The sequence below is a fragment of the Sus scrofa genome, chromosome 6, assembly GCF_054392235.1.
Source record: "Sus scrofa isolate SSC_HxYL_T2T_F1_AM1 chromosome 6, Sscrofa_HxYL_maternal_Yorkshire_Landrace_v2.0, whole genome shotgun sequence".
Taxonomy (NCBI): domain Eukaryota; kingdom Metazoa; phylum Chordata; class Mammalia; order Artiodactyla; family Suidae; genus Sus; species Sus scrofa.
The window spans coordinates 76,699,263-76,720,679 of NC_139388.1; the positions used below are offsets into that span (position 1 = coordinate 76,699,263).

General features: G+C 55.3%; 1 protein-coding gene across 5 annotated transcripts in view; it reads left to right on the forward strand.

Moving 5' to 3' along the window:
• Nucleotides 1–21,417, forward strand: part of TNFRSF8 (TNF receptor superfamily member 8) — a 71,835-nt gene extending 50,418 nt beyond the window's left edge. For 3 of the 5 annotated variants that reach the window (XM_021095373.2, XM_084958945.1, XM_084958947.1), the window contains 7 exons: nucleotides 2,040–2,133; nucleotides 2,644–2,777; nucleotides 4,132–4,233; nucleotides 4,368–4,421; nucleotides 10,160–10,185; nucleotides 12,482–12,689; nucleotides 17,534–21,417. In XM_021095373.2, coding sequence (XP_020951032.2) covers nucleotides 2,040–2,133; nucleotides 2,644–2,777; nucleotides 4,132–4,233; nucleotides 4,368–4,421; nucleotides 10,160–10,185; nucleotides 12,482–12,689; nucleotides 17,534–17,778 — 863 coding nt within the window. In that variant the 3' untranslated portion in view covers nucleotides 17,779–21,417. The remainder of the gene's footprint in view (nucleotides 1–2,039; nucleotides 2,134–2,643; nucleotides 2,778–4,131; nucleotides 4,234–4,367; nucleotides 4,422–10,159; nucleotides 10,186–12,481; nucleotides 12,690–17,533) is intronic. The other 2 variants (XM_084958944.1, XM_084958946.1) reach the window with 1 other exon arrangement.

Consider the following 21,417-nt stretch of genomic DNA (forward strand, 5'->3'; position numbering starts at 1 on the left):
GAGGGTTTGCTGGCCAAGTACTTCTGGGACCAGCTGGAGCTGGCTGCCCACCCATGGCACCATCTGCTTATGACAGCAGAAGTACAGAAAGGGGCAGTGGAGATCAGATGCTTCTTGGGCCCGGCCTGGAAACCCACACACTGTCATTTCTCTCCTGTTCCACTGACCAGGCAGGTCACCCAACCTGTTCAGGCATCAGTGCGAGTGGGGGACACACAGACACCTGTCTTGACCTGGAGGGGCTGCAGAGTCACCACGCAAAGGGTGTGGATGTGGGGCAGGATGCAGCGTTGGGACCGCCATGCGACCTGCCACATGGATCCCATCCCATTGCTGATTAAAACCATCATTTTGGGGAGAAAGATCCAATGTTTCAAAACAGCTTTATTGGGAGTTCCCTGGTGGTCTAGTGGTTAGGGCGCAGCGCTTTCAGCTTTCACTGCGGCAGCCTGGGTTCAATCCCTAGACTGGGAACTGAGATCCCACACCAAGCCGCTGCATGCAGTGGCCAAGAACAACAAGAACAAGCAACAGCTTTATTGAGGTGTGATTTACATACTATAAAATCTACTAGTTTTACATGGACAGTGCAGTGGGGTTTTGTGGTTTTTTTTGGCTTTTTAGGGCCACACCTATGGCACATGGCATATGGAGGTTCCCAGGCTGGGGGGTGAATCAGAGCTGTAGCCGCCGGCCACAGCCACAGCCCCGTGGGATCTGAGCCGCATCTGCGACCTACACCACAGTTCGAGGCAATGCTGGATCCTTAACCCACTAAGTGAGGCCAGGGATCTAACCCATGTCCTCATGGATACGAGGCGGGTTCATTAACCACTGAGCCATGATGGGAACTCCTGGAGGTTTGGTGATTCTAAAGAAGGGTACGGAGCTGTGAAATTGTCAAGCTCGCGCCACCACTTAAGAAAAGAAACCTTGTGCTGGCGAGTTCGTTCATCTCATGCCACCTCCAGGCTGGACAACCACTGATCTACTTTCTGTTTCTCTAGATGTGTTCTGGGCATTTCTAGAAGATGCGTCCTTCTGTGTCTGGCTCCTTTCTTTTTCTTTCTTTCTTTTTTTTTAATGGCTGCACCTGTGGCACATGAAGGTTCCCAGGCCAGGGATCGAACCCATGACTCCACCGTGACCTGAGCTGCTGTCGTCAGATTCTTAGCCCACTGTGCCACGAGGGGGAACTTCCGTAACATTTCTGAGGTTCACTGATGCTGTCGCCGTATTACTGCTTCCTTCCTTTCCCTGCCAAACTCCAGTGTGCAGACTTACTACGCTTGATCTCTTCACCAGCCAAGGGACGTTTGGGTGGTTTCCGCTTCTTTGACTGTGAGGAATGCTGCCAGGACCCATCCCCACCGTCCCCTACTTTCTATTTCCTCTGCTCAGAAATCCCTGCCCCGGAGTTCCCGCTGTGGCAAAGTGGGTTAATGATCCCGCTTGCCTCTGTGGCAGCGCCGGTTCCATCCCTGGCCTGATGCAGTGGGTTAAGGATCCGGTGTTGCTGCGGCTGTGGCGTAGGTGGCAGCTCCAGCTCAGATTCGATCCCTGGCCTGGGAACGTCCACATGCCATGGCTGTGGCTGAAAACGTGAAAAGAAAAGAAAAGAAAAGGAACCACCCCCACCCCCCTGCCCCCGCCCCGCTCCCAGCAACCCTCCTCCTTAAGGAAGCATCTTTGGTCGGATGAGGTCAAGTTCACCATCACAAGGACCCCACTCATGTGACACCTGTGTCTGAGTCTGTGGGCCCCACCAGCCCCTGAGCTCCCGAGGGTGGGGATCTTGTCTGTTTTGCTCACTGCTCTATCCCAGCTCCCAGAACAGTCCTAAGTACACAGTAGGTGCTCAATAAAGAGCTGTTGTGTGGCAGGAAGGGAGGCGGGAGGATGCACGCATGCGAGGAGACAGAGCCAGGGCATAAGCCTGGGTCTGCAGTGTCCTTCATGCCCACAATGCTGCCTCCCTTGAAGTCACCAGTCCTGCTGGGCAGGACTCCTTGGCACCAATTCCGACCCACTCCCTGCAGGTGCCGCCGAGAGGGACACCACCGACGAGCCACCTCCCCCGGGGACCCACCCCGACTGCAGCACCAACCCAGAGGACATCAGGGCGCCTGCCAGGTGACTCCCTGGCCTCGTCTCTCCATTTGGCCTGTCGTGCCCTGTGTCGGGGGTGGTGGGGGAGGCAGCTGGCTGGGGGTGGAGGTGGGGCTTGGGCTGGATCTCTGGGCCAAGCCAAATCATTTTGGAAAATGTGACCCTGGATCTATGCTGGCACCATGAAGTGTCTGGCAGAGACTGTAGGCAGAGGAACTGGGACTCAGGCCTCCTCGCCATAGTCTCTATAGAAAGGGAATTCTCGGAGTTCCCATTGTGGGTCAGGGGGTACCAGTGTGGATCTGGCGGTACCACAAGCTGTGTCATAGGTCTCAGAGGCGGCTCGCCTCTGGTGTTGCGGTGACTGTGGCATAAGACCCCTAGCCTGGGAACTTCCATAATGCCGAGGGCAAGGCCGTGAAAAGAAAAAAAATTTTTTTTTAATTAAAAAAAAGAAGAAAGGGAATTCTCTCGGAACCACACTTCTCTTTTTCCATCTCAATCTTGTTTTCCTTCTGGCTCCTCTCCCCGCAGCCCTACCCCCTCCCTGATCTCCTTGGCCGGCGAGAAGAGTGGAGGGGGCATCACCCACGCCTGGGGGGACGCCTCCATCTCAACCAGTGCTCCCATCTCTTTCTCCTCCACTGGGAAGCCCACTCTGGTTCCAGGTAACGCTCACCCCCATGAAGCAGGACTTTCCTCCCCGGGGGCCACAGGGAGGGAGGGGGCTTCTCACTGGGCATCCACTTGGTGGGGGGGGGACACAAAGAGTGATGCCAGATCTATGGCTCCTTGATCTGGGGCTGTGGCTCTGTCACTTGCTAGAGATTATTCCTTAATTTTTGTGAGCAGGGGTTTTATTCACAGCTGCATCCCCATGGCCCATAATTACTACTTAGAAAATAGTTGATGAATGATGTCATGACCTCGAATAGTTCCTTACTTCCTTTGAGCCTCAGTTTTCATACCTGTAAAGTTGTAGCAGCCTATTGCACACAGGGGAGTAAGCAGTCCATATGCAGTTAGCTCATCACCCACTCCTGTTTAGACGAGGGCCATGCTTTTTAGCATTTGCAGTTCTAGTTTCAGACACCAGGTGGCGGCAGTCCTCAGACCAGAACCGCGAGCGGCTCAAAGAGGTCCCGGAGTTGGCATCTGCAACTAGTTAGAAATGACCCGCCCCGCCCCAGCCTGCCAAATCAGAGTCTGCATTTTAACGTGGTCCCCAAGCGATTCGCATGCACAGGAATGTTTGAGAAGCACTTATCTGGCACTTGCTACTTTTTTTTTTAACATGGAATTTGGAATTATTAACTATATATTGCTTCTCAGAAGTGACCAAGGGGGGAGAATAGGCGAGTTAAGTACTAAGATGTAAAGAAAGACCCTCAGAGAGCAGTGAAGAGGGTGGGCTCTGGAGTCCCCCTGGCCTGGCCTGAGATGTGATTGTTACCCTCTGGGTGACTTTGGGTGTGTTAATGTTTGTGAATTTCGTTTTCCCTCCTTAGTAGAATGGAGGTGATAATGGCATGGGGCTGCTGATGTGCCCATTCAGGGAACTCTTGCTGAGCGTGCTTCTGTGCAGAGTCGATGCCATGCCTGCCCTTGTGGAGCTTCTGGTCTAGAGGGGAGGCTGGGAGTTTTGCTAGACTCACACCTTCACCCTCTTAAAACCGCTCTGCCCGCCAGCGGCCGGGGGCTGTGCACCATGCATGCCTCCTCCACAGTCCCCAGAGGTTTTTCTTTTGGACCTCAATTCCTTCTTCATTCTGGCTCCCTGGCTCCTCCATTTCTCACCCTTGAGAAATGATTTGCTCTTCTTTCTGCTCTTGAACCACGTGATGGGCTGCCTGGAGCCCAGTGAGGAAGGACAGTGCAATCTGTGTCCAGGAGAAGGAGGAAGTAGTCTGGGGCAAGGATCGTACTGTGTGGTTGTTGTGGGGTCCCTGGCTTGGTACCACGGTGTAGACTTTGGGGGCCACCAGTGCCAGGGTGAGAGTTCAGGGCTCCTCTGTGTTCCAGGACCTGTGCTCCTCTGGGTGGTCTTGATGCTGGTGGTGGCCATCAGCTCTGGCTCCTTCCTCCTGTGCCACCGGAGGGCCTGCGGGAAGTGGATTCGGCAGAGTGAGTGCATATGTCCTGGGGGCCTTGGGGAGGGCAGGGTGCTCTGTGCCAGCCTGGCCTGGGTCCCTTTCCTGCCCCTCCCGCTGAGGCTCTCTGAGCGGGCATCCTTAGCCCTCCTCCCACTGTCATTTCAGAGATCCACCTGTGCTACCCAGCCCAGACCTTCCGGCCCAAGCTGGAGCCTGTGGGTGAGTGTCCGGGGGGCCGGGGGCTACACGCAGTGAGACAGCAGCTCTGGACCCGGGCTTGCAGCTCCCTTGGGGCTCCCTCTGGGTGGATTCTCGCAAGCTGCTCCTCCTCTCTGCACAACTTAAGGAGTTATCCGTGATGGGAATATAATGTGGGTGGAAACCGTATGCCATGCCCTGTTCAGCGCTGGATGGAGCACTGGCTTGAAGTGGAAAAATCCATCTCGCCTTTCATTCTTGCCTCTACCGTGCTCTCAGGAGAGTCGTTCCTGATGCCCTCCCGTCCTCTCTTCTCTCCCTCCTCCCCCACCTCCCTTTATTTTTCCCTCCCTTAACCCCCCACCCCCTGCTCCTGCTGGCATCGAGGGCATAGGGGTCAGGAGGGCAGGCTGTCGGGGCTAGAATCCTGATTCTGCCACATACGCGCTACGTGACCTCGGGTGAGTTACTTAGTTCCTCTGTGTCTCAGTTTCACCATCTGTAAAATGGGGACGGTGGGGCCCAATTCAGAGGGCGGGCGCGTGGGTCTGCGGCGGCGGGGCTTTCGAGCGCTGCGTGGGGCACCTGCACTTAGTCAGCGCTCAGCGCATAGTGGCTGCTGTTGGCTGACAGGTGGCCTGTGTCTGGGGCCTTTATTCTCCCCAGAGTCCTGGGCCTTCCTGAGTTCGAGGTTGTTCTGCGCTCCTCTCTCTGACCTGGCCAGCCTCGAGGCCACCTCTTCCAGGCAGCCTTCCATGCCCTAGCCATCTGGGCAGCTGACTTCTTCCAGCTCCCCTCTGCAGAGGGGGGAGGCTTCCCTCTTGTTCCCCCTACCCCATGCCAAGTGACTTCTTTACCCTGGGCAGCCTCGTTAAAGTCAGGGAGAGTCTTCTTCCACATGCACTGATTGAGCACCTCCTGTGTACGGGTTGGATCCCAGAGGAAGGATCCAACACAAATGGTCTGAGCTTCCCTTTCTGGTTTCAAGGCAAGCTCCCGTAGAGGGTCTCGCTGCCCCAGGAGCCCCAGGGGAGGTGGGCAGATGCTCTTCACTCCATAAAGAGGAGACAAGACCCTGAGTCTGGCAGCGTGTAGGTGCCCCTGCCAGACTCAGGTGCTGGTCTTGAGATTTGCGGGGGGGGGGGGGGGGGCGCGGTTCTTATTTGTAGAGACCCAGCCCTGTCTCTTCTTCCTTCCTCCCCTTAAGGGTTGTCCACCACGCAGTGCCCACTTTAGAGCCCAGTGGTCAACTCAGACCTCGCGCTTCTCTGCCCAGGCTCCACAGAGAGCCCGGCCGCAGCCCGGCTTCCCACCTGGGCCCCTAAACACAGTCTGCGAGGCATGTTTTGGATTTGATGAGTTTCACAAGCAGGTGCTTGTGCTCCCTTGGCAAAGGGGTGTTTTTGTGTTTTGACAGTTTCAAGCCTTTTTCCATGAGCTGTTAGGCTCAGTGTCTCATTGAAACCTGCGTTTGCTTTCTTGACATTTTTCTAGTATTAGAGTTTCCATTGCTGTCAGTTTATTTTTTTTCTTCAAACCTCCGTGATAGCAGTTTTGTCACATACACAAAAAGAGACAGAAAGAAAGACAAAAGCACCTTCCCTTAAGAAGCCTGACCTACCAGGAACTCAGCCCGGGGCTCAGTGGTGGCCACACTGTTTGGGGCCGTTTCTGGCCTGCTGGCTTCCGGGGGGTCCGTGGGGGCCTGGTTTTCAGGCCCGAGGGGGAAGGAGGTGACGCAGGGCACAGGGTGAGAACAGACTGAGCAGGGTGGATGCAGTGGATGCTGGAGAGGTACGGGAGCCTTTTTTTCATTTGTCCTGTCCTTCCTGTATCCACTAAGTGCTCCCTGGCGGTCCTCTGCTGGGTTCCGAAACTGCCCTTTTTTGGAGTTTCTTGGCGGCTCAGTGGGTTAAGGAGCTGGCGTCATGGATGTGGCTCAGGTCGCTGTAGCTTGGGTTTAATCCCTGGCCCTGGAACCTCTATAGGCCTCTAACGTGGCACAAAAAAAAAAAAAAAAGAAAGAAGGAAACTGCCCTCCCAAGCTTTCAGACCAGCATCAGTGGCCTGCAAGACTAAAGGCAAACACGATGGAAGGGTTGCCCCAACCCTCTCCGTCCCAGAGCTCCAGGGTCAGGCAAGCAGGTGCCCATGGGGTGCTCACCAGCATCTCTGAATCGATTTGACTTTGTGGCGAGTGTCCTGGGGGGGCAGGCATCTCCAAAGCACCTCCTTGTTCTCAGTTCACTGCTCCCCGCAGCCTCGTGAGGCCCCCAGCATTATCCCCCTTTCACAGATGAGAAAGCAGAGGCCCAGGAAGAGCAAGGAACTTGTTTAAGGCCACTTGGTTAATAAACGGTACAATCAGCCAGGATTGGGGTCTCACCCTTGGCATGAGTGACCTCTGGATGAGGTAATTCTTTGCCGTGGGGGCTGTCCTGTGCCTTAGAGGATGCCGGAACGTCTCCCTGGTCTCTCGACCCACCTCCCCTCTGTGACCGCCAAAAATGTCTTCAGAGAGTGCCAAATGTCCCCTGGTGAGGGGGGGCAGGGAGCAGGGAGTCACTCCTGGTTGAGAAACACGCACTGAAATTCTTTTAACCCTTCGTCCTAAGGGACACGTGCGTCGTTACTTTATCTGTTATTTCAGGCAGGTTTAAGTTGGGAACATTTTTTGTTTTGAAACCGTTTCAAACAGAAAAGTCTCAAGTAGGGTACAAAGAACCTATTTTTCCTAAACCATTTGAAAGCGGAGTTACTGACGTCATGCCTTATCATCCCTGAATACTTGATGGTGTGTTTCCCATGAGCTGCATAAAAGCATTGGAATCAGAGAATTCACGTGGATGCGTCACCCCCAGGATTCTCGGACCCGTCTCCAGTGTCTCCATCCGTCCCAGGGGTGTTGTCCATGGCAGAAGAGTGCAGTTCAGAACCTCGGGTTGCATTTGGCCGTCGTCTCTCGTGTCTCCTCCACTCTGGATCACTTCCTCAGGCTTTTTCCTTCTCGGTCATGACCTTGACCGGTCATGTCCTTGCCACTTTGGAAGGTTCCTCCAGTGATTCCGTGGCTGCCCCCAACCTTGGGTTTGCCTGGTGTTTCCTGACGCTTGGATTCAGGCTGCATGTCTCCGGCAGAAAGACCCCAGGAGTGAGGCATCGACCCCACCAAGGCAGGCTTTTGTCCCTTTCCTTGATTGGGTAGGTGTCTGCCAGGCTTCTGCACCCCGAAGTCCACTCTCCTCCATGGTCATTGCTAAGTATTTGAGGGGAGGTACTTTGAGGCTCTGTGAATAGCTGGTGCCTCATCAACCTTTCCTTCATTTCTGTATTTATATCCATTGGGACTCATGGGTTCCTATCTTACTCTACAGCCATCTTTTTTTTTTTTTTTTTTTCCGTGTCCATGGTATATGGAATTTCCTGGGTCAGGGATCGAACTCAAGCCACAGCAGTGACAAAGCCAAATCCTTATCCACTAGGCCGCCAGGGAACTCCTACTGCTGCCATGATTTAATTTGATGCTTTAATTGTCCCAGGTGGGCCAGTGGGGGCCCCTTCAAGCTGGCTCCTGTGTCCTTCTGTCCCCATCCTTATCTGTTTGGAGCACTTCTTTTTTCTGCCATGTTCCTAGCTCAGCATGTATGTCCCTGCCCCATCCCAGATTTGAATCTAGGAGTGTCTGTTGCCAAACCCCTTCCTTGGGTCTGTTCTGCTTCCCAGAGCAGCTGGGACCCCAGGCAGTTATCTCCATGCCTGGGATGCTGGACGCTTTTACGGGAAGACCGTTATTATTCCAAAGAGCGAGCAAACCCATCAATGACAACAGTGGATCAAAGCAACCTTTTTAAGGGAAAAGCACTTACAAAATCTGACCTCTGTACTTGGCATGGTTTGTTTATCAAAGGGCACATACAGGTGGTAACACCACCGAAGGCGGAGCTTGGTTCCTTCTGGATGCCGCCTCTTCACCTCGATGTCATTTCGTGCTTGTTTCCAAGAGTCTGCACCAAATGCAGGTTGTCTCCTCGGCAGGAGGGAGTGCCGAGCCCCGGGAGCGTCCCGGGGCCCCCCACGGCCAGGCAGCCTCCTGGCCCCCTTCCCTTTTTAATGTTTTCATTAAAAAAAAAAAAATCCAAATATACTTCAGTTTTTAGAAAAGTTTTAGACTTACAGAAAATTCGAAGTTAGAGTTTCCATAGAGCCCACGCCGTTTCCTATCTTATGAACATCTTACCTTAGTGCAGTGCGTTTGTCACAGTGAACGAACCGATACTGATCCGTTACTGCAAACTAGAGCCCATCCTCTGTTCCGTTTACTTGGTGTTGCCCAGGGTCCTTCGGCTGCTCCAGGATCCCCCCCAGGACCCTGCGTTGCATTTAATTTAACAGGCCGACCTCTCGTGTAGGCCCGTGAGAGTTTCTAGCTTTTTCTCTGCTTTGATGACCTTGGCGGTTTTGGGGGGGGGCTGGTCCGTTATGGTGTGGGGTGCTCTGCTGTTGGAATCAGTCTAGTGTTTGTCTCCGGATCAGATGGTGGGTCTGAGGGAGGAAGACCACCCAAGTTCAGGGTCGTTCTCATCCCTGTAAATCAAGAGGCCCTGCTCTCCACTCCAGTAGAGCCCTGGGCACCTCTACTTTTGAGATATCATTTAATCTCCATAAAAAACCCTCCAAAGTGGGCGCGATCTGGACTTCGCACTGCGGCACAATGGGACCAGTGGCCTCTCTGCAGCACCAGGATGCAGGTTCGATCCCCGGCCTGCCACCATGGGTCAAAGGAGCCAGTGTTGCCGAAGCTGCAGTGTAGATTGTACCTGTGGCTCGGATCTGATCCCTGGCCTGGGAACTCCACATGCTGGGGGAGGGGGCAAAAAAAAAAAAAAAAAGAAGGTGCAGGAATCGGCATGATCTGCCCCCTCTTCCAGATGAGAGAACTAGAGCTGGGTGAGGTGAAGGCCCATCGTGCTGGGCCGGCACAGCTGCTTCATTGTTTGGCTTCATTGTTTGGCCTCTGGCTTGTTTTCAGTTATTTGGTGATTATAAATCCGCCGCTGTGAACAGCCTCGTTGCTCTCTGTCGGGTTATTTCCTAAGGGTGTGTCCCTGAAGAGGGAGGACTGAGTGAAAGTATATGGAGCTCTCATTGCCAGATGGCTCTTGAGAAAGAGGGAACCAGTTTCTGGGGCAGGAGCAGCTGTGTTCCTGTTTACACGTGTCCTCTCCGGGACTGCATTTTATCATTCATATTTATTTTGTCTTGTTAAGTCTGTCACATATGTCCCCCCAATGACTTGCTGCCAAATCATAGTTGGCTGTTTGCAAAACTCAAAATCGCCCTCAATGGACAAAGATTTGGCTCACCACCATCATTTAAAAGAATGGGTCTCTGGCTGGGAGAGCATTTCTCAAAGAAGCAGGGCTTGGGCGATGGACAGGGGCCGTCCTGTGGGAGGGAGCCACCGCCTCCCAAGGTGACCGCTCTGCTGGGACTAGCCGTTACCAGACTTGTTACCTCAAGAGCCAAGAAGTGTGTCCTTTTACAAATGTGCTGCTTTTGACTGTTATTCTGATCCTTTTCCCCTTTAAGGCAAATGACCTGCTGATGGTCATTTCAAAGGTACATGTAAGGGTGTCCCCTGCACTGACCTCATGTCCCCACAGCAGGTGGAGGGTGCATTTGCCCACAGGTGGGGGCAGGCAAGGCAGGCAGCTGCCAGACCCGTCTTGGTGACATCGCTGCTCTTTTTGTCTTTGCAGATTCCAGGCCTGGGAAGACTCTGACCGTAAGTAGCCCCTCCCCACCAGCTTGTGCCCCTAAACCCGACTCCTTTCCTAGCATGCTCGCTGGTTCTGAGAGCTCCGTCCTTTTCGTGGCCCAGATGCAGAGTCCCCTGCAAGTTCAGGCTGGGTCTGCCCCACGCAGGGACGGCTGAGCATGGCGGGGCCTCGGCCCCACCCCCACAGCAGCCTCGGCTCCTGGCTCACCCCGCTGGGGACTTCCAGCAGGGCTCGCCAGACAGCGGATTTGGTTTTGGCTGCTTTGGGTGCCAGGTGTGGTCTGAGAATGGGCTGTGTTTAATTTCCCCTTTCTCCCTCGCTCCTCCGTGAGTCTCGCTCGTCCTCAAGCCTGGGATGTCAAAATCAGTAGCCCAAACTTCTGAACTTGAGCTGTCACGTGTGGAGCACTTCCCATGAACTTGGCACCAGGCTTTGGGCTTCCTCGAAACTCTCTCGGTTGGTCCTTAGGACACGCAGAGGCTGGCCCTGTTGTCCCGTTGCCTAGAAGAGGAAACGGGGGCCCAGACAGGCAAGGTGGTTCCAGAGTCGGAAAGTAGATTATAGGATTTGAGGTCTGGTTTCTGTGACTCCAAGGCCGGGGCTCTGAACTGTTACGCTGAGCTGCCTCCAAATCAGACCATCCTCACCTGCCTCTGATGAAGGGCTCGCTGTGCGCAGGCGCTGGGCCGCAGGCTTCGTGCAGGTTACGGCTGATCCTGGGACGGGGCTAGGGTTGGGGGCAGGATGGAGCTCCCCATACAGTTGAATCTCAGGTGTGTATGGTTCACCCACTTTTTTTTTCCCCCACTTATCAATTCTTCCTTACTTGTATTTATTCTTTCTTTTTTCTTTTGTCTTTTTAGGGCCGCACCCGTGGCATATGGAGATTCCTAGGCTAGCCACTGAATCAGAGCTGCAGCTGTGACCTACACCACAACCACAGCAGCACCACAACTGAGCTGCATCTTCAACCTACACCACAGATCATGGCCATGCTGGATCCTTAACCCACTGAGTGGGGCCAGGGATTGAACCCACATCCTGGTGGATCCTAGTTGGATTCGTTAACCACTGAGCCACGATAGGAAGTCCCTTCCTTACTTTCTTTTAACTCAAACATTCACACATGAGGAAGGTTTCCACCCTTTATCTTTAAACATAATAGAGGGAAACACAATTCAAGTTCATTTTCAAATCATGGGCGATCACATTCAAACATGCTTGGGTCAGACAAGCTGCTGTTGCAATACTGAGAAATTTCATGAAAAAGGTATTTAACAACTTGTAAGATAAATATCTTTTGGCCACATGGGCCAACACAGTAACTTGTTTAAGACTGCCATCTTTTTCTAGTATCTATGAGGATGAGGGTTCGATATCTGGCCTCGCTCAGTGGGTTAAGGATCCGGCGTTGCTGTGAGCTATGGGGTAGGTCGCAGATGCAGCTTGGATCCTGCGTTGCTGTGGCTGTGGTGTAGGCTGGCGGCTGCAGCTCCTATTGGACCCCTCGCCTGGGAACCTCCACAGGCCACGGGTGTGGCCCTAAAAGGACAAAAAGATAAATAATAATAAAAAAAAGATTGCTGTCTTTTGAACTTCAAATCATTTTAAAAGAGTATTGAGGATGATGTAGCTATGCTTTCTGAATTGCACAAACGCATCTGTTTTAAAGGCTGAAGGTCAGTGGTATTTACTTTGGAACTTTTCATGAGACCGCTTCTTAACCCTTACCTGGCGAAGTAAAAACCAAAACCAACAGAAGTCATTGCTCTTTTGCGAACACATGAGGGCGATCACAGCAGACGGGCTGTCCCAGGAGTTCAGGGCTGGGGACCCGGGGTGGGCCCGGAGCGGACACTCGTAGACCAGGCGTGACATGTGGATTCTGAAGCGAGATGCCCGGGTTCAAGTACTGGCCTGGACACTTAGGAAGTTACTTGACTCCTCTGTGCCTCAGTTTCCTGATCTGGAAAGTGGGGTGAGTGCTCCTCTTAGCCACCTGGCAGGCTGGTTGTCGGGATTATGGTGTGTCAAGGGCCACACACCGGGTAAGTAAGCTTCGTATGCAATGAACTATTGTTACTTAGTTCAGGATAAAAGCAACACGGCTTCACGGGGTCACCACACACAGGAAGGGCAGACTATCTAGGCTGAGAAGCCCACAGTCACGTGTGAGGCTGTAAAGCAGAAAGGGAAATGCACGGGGGTCCCTAGGGAGAGGAAGACCCAGTGGTTCCCCAGCTCAGAGACTGGAGGAGGCGGGGGCGGCCGGCATCAGCACTGCCTCCTCTGTGCCCACAGCAGGTGACCAGGAGCATATCCGTGGCAGAGCCGGGCACAGAGGAGCTGGGCTTAATGAGCCCCCCGGCTGTGAAGACCTGGCCCAGCAACGGGGGAGCCTGCCTGGAGAGCCTGCGGCTGCTGGAGGCCAGCCCGGCCAGCACCCCCCCGACCCCCACTGACCTTCCTGAGCTCCGAGGGACCACGGAGCACACCAACAACAGGATTGGTGAGTCGGCCTGGCTGGGGGTCCTGGGGTGCTCAGGAAGTGGGAGAGGTGGGCCCTGAGGACTCAAGGGGAGCCAGAGACCCTGGGTCGGAAGGCCCTGCAAGGAGGAGGCGTGGGTTCCCGCACCTGCCCTCATATGTAGGAGATGCTTTCTGAGACGGAGTTGAATTCTCAGGGGTACCGTGCAGCTGGCTCCGCCTCTTCATCCCAATTCAAATTTCTGCAAAATAGGTACAGCGGGAGCCCTGACCTCACAGGGCTGTTGTGAGAATTCATGAACTGATGGACATGAAATTGTCCTGGTGGGCGGGGGGATGGGTCCCCCAGCCTGCTGCCTGCTGTCATTAGAGGCAGCATGAACCCCAGCCCCCTGCAAAGAGCCCCTGAGGGGGAGGGAAGGAGACGCCAGGGTCGCAAGAGCTGGGGCTTGGCTGGCACACTCGGGTACTGCGTACATGTCCCCTTTCATCACACAGCCCTCCGAGGAGGGGGTCTTTCCCTCCTTTGCACAGCCTGGCAAACAGCGTGGGAGTTCCCTGGCGGTCTAGTGGTTAGGATTTGGTGCTTTCACTGCAGTGGCCTGGGTTCAGTCCCTGTCCTGGGAACTGAAATCCCATATCAAACAGCGGCATGTCTCGGCCAAAAATAAATAAATTTTAAAAGTAAAATATTTTTTAAAAAAAAGAAAAAAAAAGAAATTCCCTTGTGGTGCATGCAGCAGGTTAAGGATCTGGTGTTGTCACTGCAGTGGCTCAGATCTCTGCTGTGGCAAAGGGTTTGATCCCCGGCCCAGGAACTTTCACATGCCATGGGCATGGCAAAAAAAAAAAAAAAAAAAAAAAAAATCCACCCCCTAAAATAAAGAAATTAATCTAAAATTTAAAAAAAGCAAGTGGGGGAGTTCCCGTCGTGGCGCAGTGGTTAACGAATCCGACTAGGAACCATGAGGTTGCGGGTTCGGTCCCTGCCCTTGCTCAGTGGGTTAACGATCCGGCGTTGCCGTGAGCTGTGGTGTAGGTTGCAAACGCGGCTCGGATCCCTCATTGGTGTGGCTGTGGTGTAGGCCGGCGGCCACAGCTCCGATTCGACCCCTAGCCTGGGAATCTCCATATGCCGCGGGAGCGGCCCAAGAAATAGCAACAACAACAACAACAAGAAGAAAAAAGACAAAAGACAAAAAATAAATAAATAAAAATTAAAAAAAAATAAAAATAAAAAAAGCAAGTGGGGGAAGAAGAAAAAAAAGAAACAACCACTCAGAGGGGAGCAGTGATTTTCCGTGTCACACAGCTACTAAGTGCCAGGTGCAGAAACTCGACCCTGTATCTGCGGGCTCTGAAACCCCGGGTTTGTCCGCACTGGCCCCCAGCTGCAGAGCCACCCCAAACTGAAGCCACCCTCCCTCCAGGACAAACCTGTTCCCACAGGTCTCCCTGCCTCCTCTCCTTCTTTCCACCTGGAGTGCATGTTGGAATGTTTCTAGCAAAATGTATTTGTGCCCATCTTTACACCCCTGCGAAGCCCTCCAGGGGCTCCCCGTGACCTTTAGGGTGCATCCCAGGCTTCTTCTGTCAGCCTTGGAGGCTGGCCACAAGCTGCCTCTTCCCCACCAGGCTCACCTGCCTCCCGACCCCACGGGTCTGCTCCTCCTGCTCAGTTTCCTAATTTCCCAGTTTCCTCTCTCACTTCTAAGCTTCTCTGTGGGAGCTGCTTCCTCACCTGGAATGGCCAACTCCATCTCCTTGAATCGAGTTAATTCTTGATGTCCTGAGAACCCTGCATATTAGCCGCCTCCTCCAGGAAGCCTTCCCTGCCCTTTCTTCTCCTGTCCAGAAGACATCTCTCTGCTGGTCTCCCCCAGACCCTGGGTCTCTCCACCTCGTGTCCTCAGCACTGAGCAGTGTGACTGTCTCCGCAGCCCCCTTCCGCGTCCCCCCATCACCAGGAGCAGGACCTCGGGGGGCTTCATCTCTGCCTTCTCTCGAGGGTTAACCATCACTGAGAGAATACCAGGGAGGCATTTGTGATAGTCCTGCGCATTTCTGTGGCAGGCCTGGGGGGATGGAACTCTTCGGGGCAGAGACCTTAGCACAAAAATGACACTTTTGGAATTGTAGCTTCCAGGATGTTTTATTGAAAAAGAATGTGTTTGGGGGAAATACCGCTGAAGGCATCTCCTGCGGATTTCCGGAGAAGTCCTCATTTGAACGTTTGGGTCCATGCTGAGTGCAGTGCCTGGAACCGCAGGGCTGGGGCTCTGGGGGTGTTGGAGGGGGAGTGGGGGGAGGCACAGGCTCCCAGGTGGGCTGGGGCTGGGGCACTGGCAGCCTGGCCTGTAAGCCTTGCTGGTGAGTTGGTGAGTAGGGGGGTGGGGAGGGAAGGCCTGGAAGGTTCTCTCGGGACCTCCAAGAGAGGGTGAGCCCTTGGTCCGGATACCTCGTCCAGCTCCCAAGGGAACTGGAGCCTCCCCTTTCTCCCCTCACGCCCCAACCTTGGGGCACCGGGCAGGGGTGCCCCTCCCCCTCCCCCTCCCGGACAACTTCCTTGGATTCTGAGCCCTGGGTGGGGCAGGAAGTTTAAGCAACTTTTGGAAGACCCTCCCCCTCCCAACTGGGCGGGGTGGGGGGGGGCAGCTCTGTGATGGGGGACAGAGCCCCAGGAATCAGGACCTGAGGGATGGGAAGGGACAATAGCCTTGTTCCCAGCTTTGGCCTCTTCTGCCTGGCCAACCCACCCTGCTTCTGTGACACCACCCCCCCGCCCGGCTCCTCTCTGTCCGTGGGTCTGTCCGTCTCTTCCATCTCCTCAAGCCATCTCTGGCCTCCTTTGTGTTGTCTCTCACACAAAGGGAGCCCCCCTCTCCTCCCTCACTACCACTGGTTCCCATCTTCTGCCAGCCCTTCTGTCAGTTTCCAGGGCCGGGGACCTGCAGGCCTTGATGGAGGGTGTGGCTCGAGGCCATGCTCTCTCTCTTGGGGTGCAGGGGGTCTCCCAGCCCAGGGCTTGTTTCCCACTTGTAGCCTCCCTTCTTATTCTTGCTGCTATTTTGAACACTTCTCTCTTTCCTGAAGGTATCAAAAAGCAAACATTATGCAATGAGGTTGAGGGTACAGGGGCCCCAAGAGTTTCTTGTGGGGGGGGGGGTTCCTCAATAAGAAGGGTGTGGCAGAGAAGCAGGGATCCCGAGCTCCCTGCCCCACCCTGGTTCTCAAGTTCCCTCTTGAGCTTCCCCATTCAGAGTCCAGAGAGGGTTCCAGGGCTGGGCAGCTGGGAGCTGGCACCCTGTCCTGAGCTCAAGGCCCTCAGAAGCTGGGCCACTGGTGTTTGGAGTCAGCTGACCTGGGCGAAGGCCAGGGTCGGCACTTCCAGCTTCTTGGGCAGCTTCCTTAGCTCCCCTGCGCAGCAGGTTGTCAGAGGACCAGGAGGGGTCGTCCCTCTAAAGCACTGGGCTGGGGGTTCCCGTTGTGGCTCAGCAGTAACGAATCCCACTAGTATCCATGAGGACACGGGTTTGATCCCTGGCCTTGCTCGGTGGGTTGAGGATCCAGCATTGCTGTGAGCTGTGGTGTAGGTCACAGATGGGGCTTGGGCCCCATGTTGCTGTGGCTGTGGTGTAGGCTGGCAGCTGTAGTTCCGTTTAGACCCCTAGCCTGGGAACCTCCATATGCTGAGGATGCGGCCCTAAAAATCTAAATAAATAAATGAATAAAGGGCTGGGCTGGTTATTCCCCCAAGAGATGCACACCAGCAGCCCTCCTACGGGCTAGGCTGGCACAGAGCAACATGCAATAAACCCCAGAACATACTGGCCTCTGCACCGCTGTCCAGATCACAGGCTCTTATTGATGATTCGCTGGGTTGGGGTTTCTGTAGGGTGGGACCCTCCGTCTGGGGTGCACTGTACAGGTTCCTGGGACTTGGACCTTTCAGTACCAAAGTCAGGAGCCTCTCAGGCAAACCGGGACATGTAGATCCCCCAGGTTTCTGCTTTAGGCACATGGATAGGAGCTGAAGGGTGGCCCGGCAGGGTGGAGTTTCTCCTGGGATTTCTGCTAACTAACCTGGTGACCTTGGGCAGGTCATTTAATGTCTCAGGGCTTCGGGTTCTTTCTCTGTAAATGGGAAGAATAATAGACTATCTAGGAGTTCCCCTTGTGGCTCAGTGGGTTAAGAACCTGACTAGGATCCATGAGGATGTGAGTTCGATCCCTGGCCTCGCTCAATGGGTTAAGAATCTGGCATTGCTGTGAGCTGTGGTGTGTGTCGCAGACGTGGCTCAGATCCGGCGTGGCTGTAGCTGTGGTGTAGGCCAGTGGCTGTAGCTCCGATGTGACCCCTAGCCTGGGAACCTCCACATGCCGCTCGTGCGGCCCTAAAAAGAAAAGAAAGGAAAAAAAAAAAAAAAAAGACTATGTACCTTGCAGAAATGATGTGAGAATTTGAGAGCTAAAGTGTGGAAAGCACTGGGCACGGGCTAAACTCACTGGCATCCCTGGTGCCAACGCCACCCCTGCTTTCTCCCCACAGCCTTTTGCTTTCCCTCCTAACCCTGATCTCGCCTCGCCTGCCCCATCCCTGCAGAAGTGTCGGGAACATCCCAAGCACCTGCTACCTATGGGCCAGTCCTTAACTCCTCCGCACACAGTTCCCGGTTGTTTTATCTCCTTGGAGATTCTGGACACCTGTAAAATCGGTCGGGCTTACTGTGTCTCAGAGGCCGTGCCACCTGCCACCTGAAGCCACACAGCAGGAGTGGCAGAACTGGGACTGGGACCCGCCTGCCTCCCTGCTTCCATCAGCTGGGGCTCTGGTCCCCTTACCGCCCCCACCCGTTTGTCTTACAGAGCACATTTACATCATGAAGGCCGACACCGTGATTGTGGGGTCCGTGAAGGCCGAGGTGCCTGAGGGCCAGGGCCTGGCAGGGCCGGCGGGGCCCGAGTTCGAGGAGGCTCTGGAGGTGGACCACGCCCCCCACTACCCGGAGCAGGAGACGGAGCCGCCTCTGGGCAGCTGCAGGGACATCATGTTCTCGGTGGAGGAAGAAGGCAAGGAGGATTCCTTGCCCACGACCGACCCTGGGAAATGAGGCCTGGCCCAGGCTGGGGCGCAGAGGGCCGCTGGGAGCCTTGGGGAGGCAAGGGTGGCGCTGGTGGCACCACGCTGGTGGCAGAGGTCTGTCTGGCCTGAACTGAGGTTCCTGCATCTGGTGGATCCAGCCTGTCAGTGCAGGAGGTTCTCGTGGTCCGTACTTGCCTCCTTGGGGAGCCTGGGCCTGTGCAGCAGAGACAGCTAAGGGGCAACAGATGGCGGGCAGGGCCTGGGCACCCTGCCTCCTGCCACTGCCAAGAAGCCCCAGAGCCCCGGGTGTCAGACACACACAGTAGAGCAGAGGCAGCGGCCATGAAGCTCCTACCCCCATGCCCTCTCCTGTCACCCCGGCCTCGGGAGCGATGCCCACCGGGACTCGCTGCCATGCCAGCTGCCCCCAGTTCCTGTGACGTGGCCCCTGCGGGCACTGAGCCAGCCCCTGTGGTTGTTCTCCTGAGTCAAAAAGAAAGTCAAGAGATGGTTGTCGTCCTTTCCCCCTTCTTGGCTGCAGCCACAACACAGTACTCTGAGCCCACGGGAGCCCCCCAGCCTGGCCAGCCCTGCCTGGGCTGCTGGGACCACCCCCCCAACACACACTCCACAGTGGGCCCAGGGCCTTGGATCCCTGACGCTGCAGCAGGAGGAGGTGTCTCAGGACCCAGGTACCAGCAGACTCTCAGCATCAGAGCTCCTCCCGCCGGAGACCCCGCCCACCCAGTGCTACCCAGAAAGGCCTGCCTGGCTTCAACTGAGGCTTCCTCCCTGCGCGGACTAGGGGAACCGTGGGCCCTTCTTGGGTCCTTGACTGCTTCGTAGGCACCACGGGCTCCATCCTGGGCAACGAAGAAGATGCCTCTTCCCCAGATCGGCCACGTGCACAGACCCCAGTGGCTCCAGCCACTAAGCACGCCCAATTGGGATGTGGGTTTCAAAAAAATGGTGCCATGTCACTCAGACATTCTGCTGGAAAAGAAAGAGCATTTAGTAGTTCAATCTGGACTTGAGGATTTTTGCATTCCACACCAAGGAGTCACGCCCCCTGACGTGGATCTGCTTCCTCATCTCCCCAGGGCTTCCAGACTCAGGTCCGCTAACAAGTGGTCTTGGAAAGTCTGTGGCCCGGGGGCACTGAGTCGCTGCTGGAATTACCCGCTGGAAGCCAAGCCCGAGAAAGCTGCTGTTTACCCACCAGCCTGCTCACTCGCTGGAGGAAGTTGAGGCCAGGTCAGGAATCACAAGGGTAGTTTCTGAAACCACTCAGATGTTTTGGGGAAAGTTGGAGAGAGGCTGGACGCCAAGAGAGACGGTTTACACAGAACCTGAAGTTTATGTGCCACGGATAATATTTGCCAAAATGCCCTGGGCGAGGGCAGTTCGGAGGCTCTGCTCCTTCCTGCCACCCCCGAGCCCCTGTGAAGGGCTCTGCAGCCGTGACTTGAGGATGTTGGCACGTGGTTAATGGATTGAAGGGCTCCCTCACCCAAGGGCCCTTCACAAAACTTTGATCCTTTAAAAATTCATAAAGTCCCTTAAAAACCAATCATAAGAGAGTTCCCACTGCGGCTCTGCAGGTTAAGGATGCGACGTTGTCTCCGTGAAGATGTGATTTTGATTCCTGGCCTCCCTCAGTGGGTTCTGGATCTGGCATTGCTGTGGCTATGGTGTAGGCCAGCAGCTGCAGCTCCAATTGGACCCCTAGCCCCCGAATAATTTCCACATGCCTCAGATGCGGTTGTAAAAGAAAAAAAAAAGAAGAAGAAGAAAACAAAAAACCAATTGTAAGGCTCCAGGATATTCTCCTGCCAGAGACTGGGAGTATTTGGAGTGTCAGCAGGTATCTGAAAAGTCGTTCTCCCTCCAGGACGGAGTCCCCCCTTTACCTCTCTGCACCAGACACCTGGGCCACCGGCCTCTGGGTCAGGGAGTCCCCCACATGCTGGGACAGCCTTTCCTCCTAGAGGCCCCTCCCTGGGGATGGAGGCAGAGCCTTCCTCTCTGTGACTCCCACTCCCTGTTGGGTCCTTGGCAGAGGTGTAGAGCAACAGGCTTTTGCCCTAAGGCTCCCTTTGCGGATGGCCAGGCGGGATCCCTGGTCCCCTCCAGGCCTTCTTCCCGCTGAGCTGGGCCCAGTAGTCCCACAGCTTGGGGAAAGGGAGTCCCAAAGTAGTGGTGTGAATGCCCCAGCCTTAGCGGGGGGAGGGCCCAGAGAGGACCGGGGATAAATGTGACCCTTGGGCTTTGAGCCAGAGCTGGCAGGGGCCCAGCTGCCTCCCTGGTCACAGCTCAGGGGCGGTGTGGGGCCTGTTCCCCTCCACAGGCAGCCCCCTCTGACCGTGGCTCCCCCTGGGGAATGGAGGAAGTCGGCCTCCCTCCACCTCTCCCTCAGGACTCCGGCCCGGGCCTGGATCTCACAGCTCAGCCCGGCCGGTCACGTGGTCCATCCAAGCGCCAGGGTGAAGCTCCCTCCCCTGCCCGGTCATGAGGGGCCCCTCCTTAGCCCCTGGCTGTTCTGATGTCCAGATGGGCAGACGGACATGGCCCCTGCTGCCCCGGAGTAGCAGTTCCCAGGCTGCAAGGAACCCGCCCACACGTGCACACACATCTCCCTCAACAGCTGAGTGACAGTAAGTGATTAGTGTCTTGCGGAAGCTGTTGCGCTCGAAGAGAGTCCGCTGTTTCCCAAGGCAGCCTTGTATGTCGTAAGCTATGCTGGCTTCTTAGAATCTCTCAGGCCAGGGCTGGTCCTTAGGACAAGAGTCTGACTGTGCATAGCATCCTTTGCTGTGTCCCGCTTACCCTGGCCATGAGAACCTGCGACGGTGCCTCCAGCATCTCTGTCCCACCATCACCGGGACCTGCTTTGTGGGGCTGAACAGAAGAGAGAATCTGTGCGGAGAGGAGAGGCAGCTCTCTGGCCGCCCTTTCTTGGGTGCCTTCTCTTCTCCAGCACCTCCTTGATCCTCCTGCCCTCTCATGTGGAACCGTGGAATCGTGGGGCAAGTGCAGGGTGGGAGTTGCTGGGGCCAGGATGGGTGGGAAGAGGGATTCACAGGCGGGGCCCGAGAAAAACGCTTTACTGTGTCAGTACTCCTGACTGGAAGCCAAGGGGAGAATATCAAAAGCTTCAAGGACAGCTCCTTGGGCCTGGGGAGAAGCTGGCCCAGCACCCCCTCAAGCTCCTGCACCCTCCCCGGGACCACATAATTGGGTCAGTGAACAAACTCATTCCTGGGTCAGCTCGTGCCCTGTGCTACCAGAAGGCTCAATCTGGGGTCTGTGATAGAGTCCAGAGGGCAGGGCCACGTCTAGCCAGGTAGTCAGGGAGGGCTTCTCGGAGGAGGTGGCTTTCGAAAGCTCCACCTGAGCCACATGACAAGTGGGTGAGGTGGGGGCCTGCAAGCCTCCTGAGAAGGCAGGGGGGCGGTAATGCAAAGGCCCTAAGGTGGGGACCCTCCTGCCCGGAGGTTCGGGAAGTTCACCGCCAGGTGGGGGCACAGCGATCAATCGGGGTGGGGAGGAGGCGGAGGGCTCGGCGGGGCCATTGTGTAGCGCTTCGATCTTATCGTCAATATCCTGAGACCATGTCTACATTTATTTCTATTTTCCTCCTCTCAGAACAATAAACATCCTGGTATTA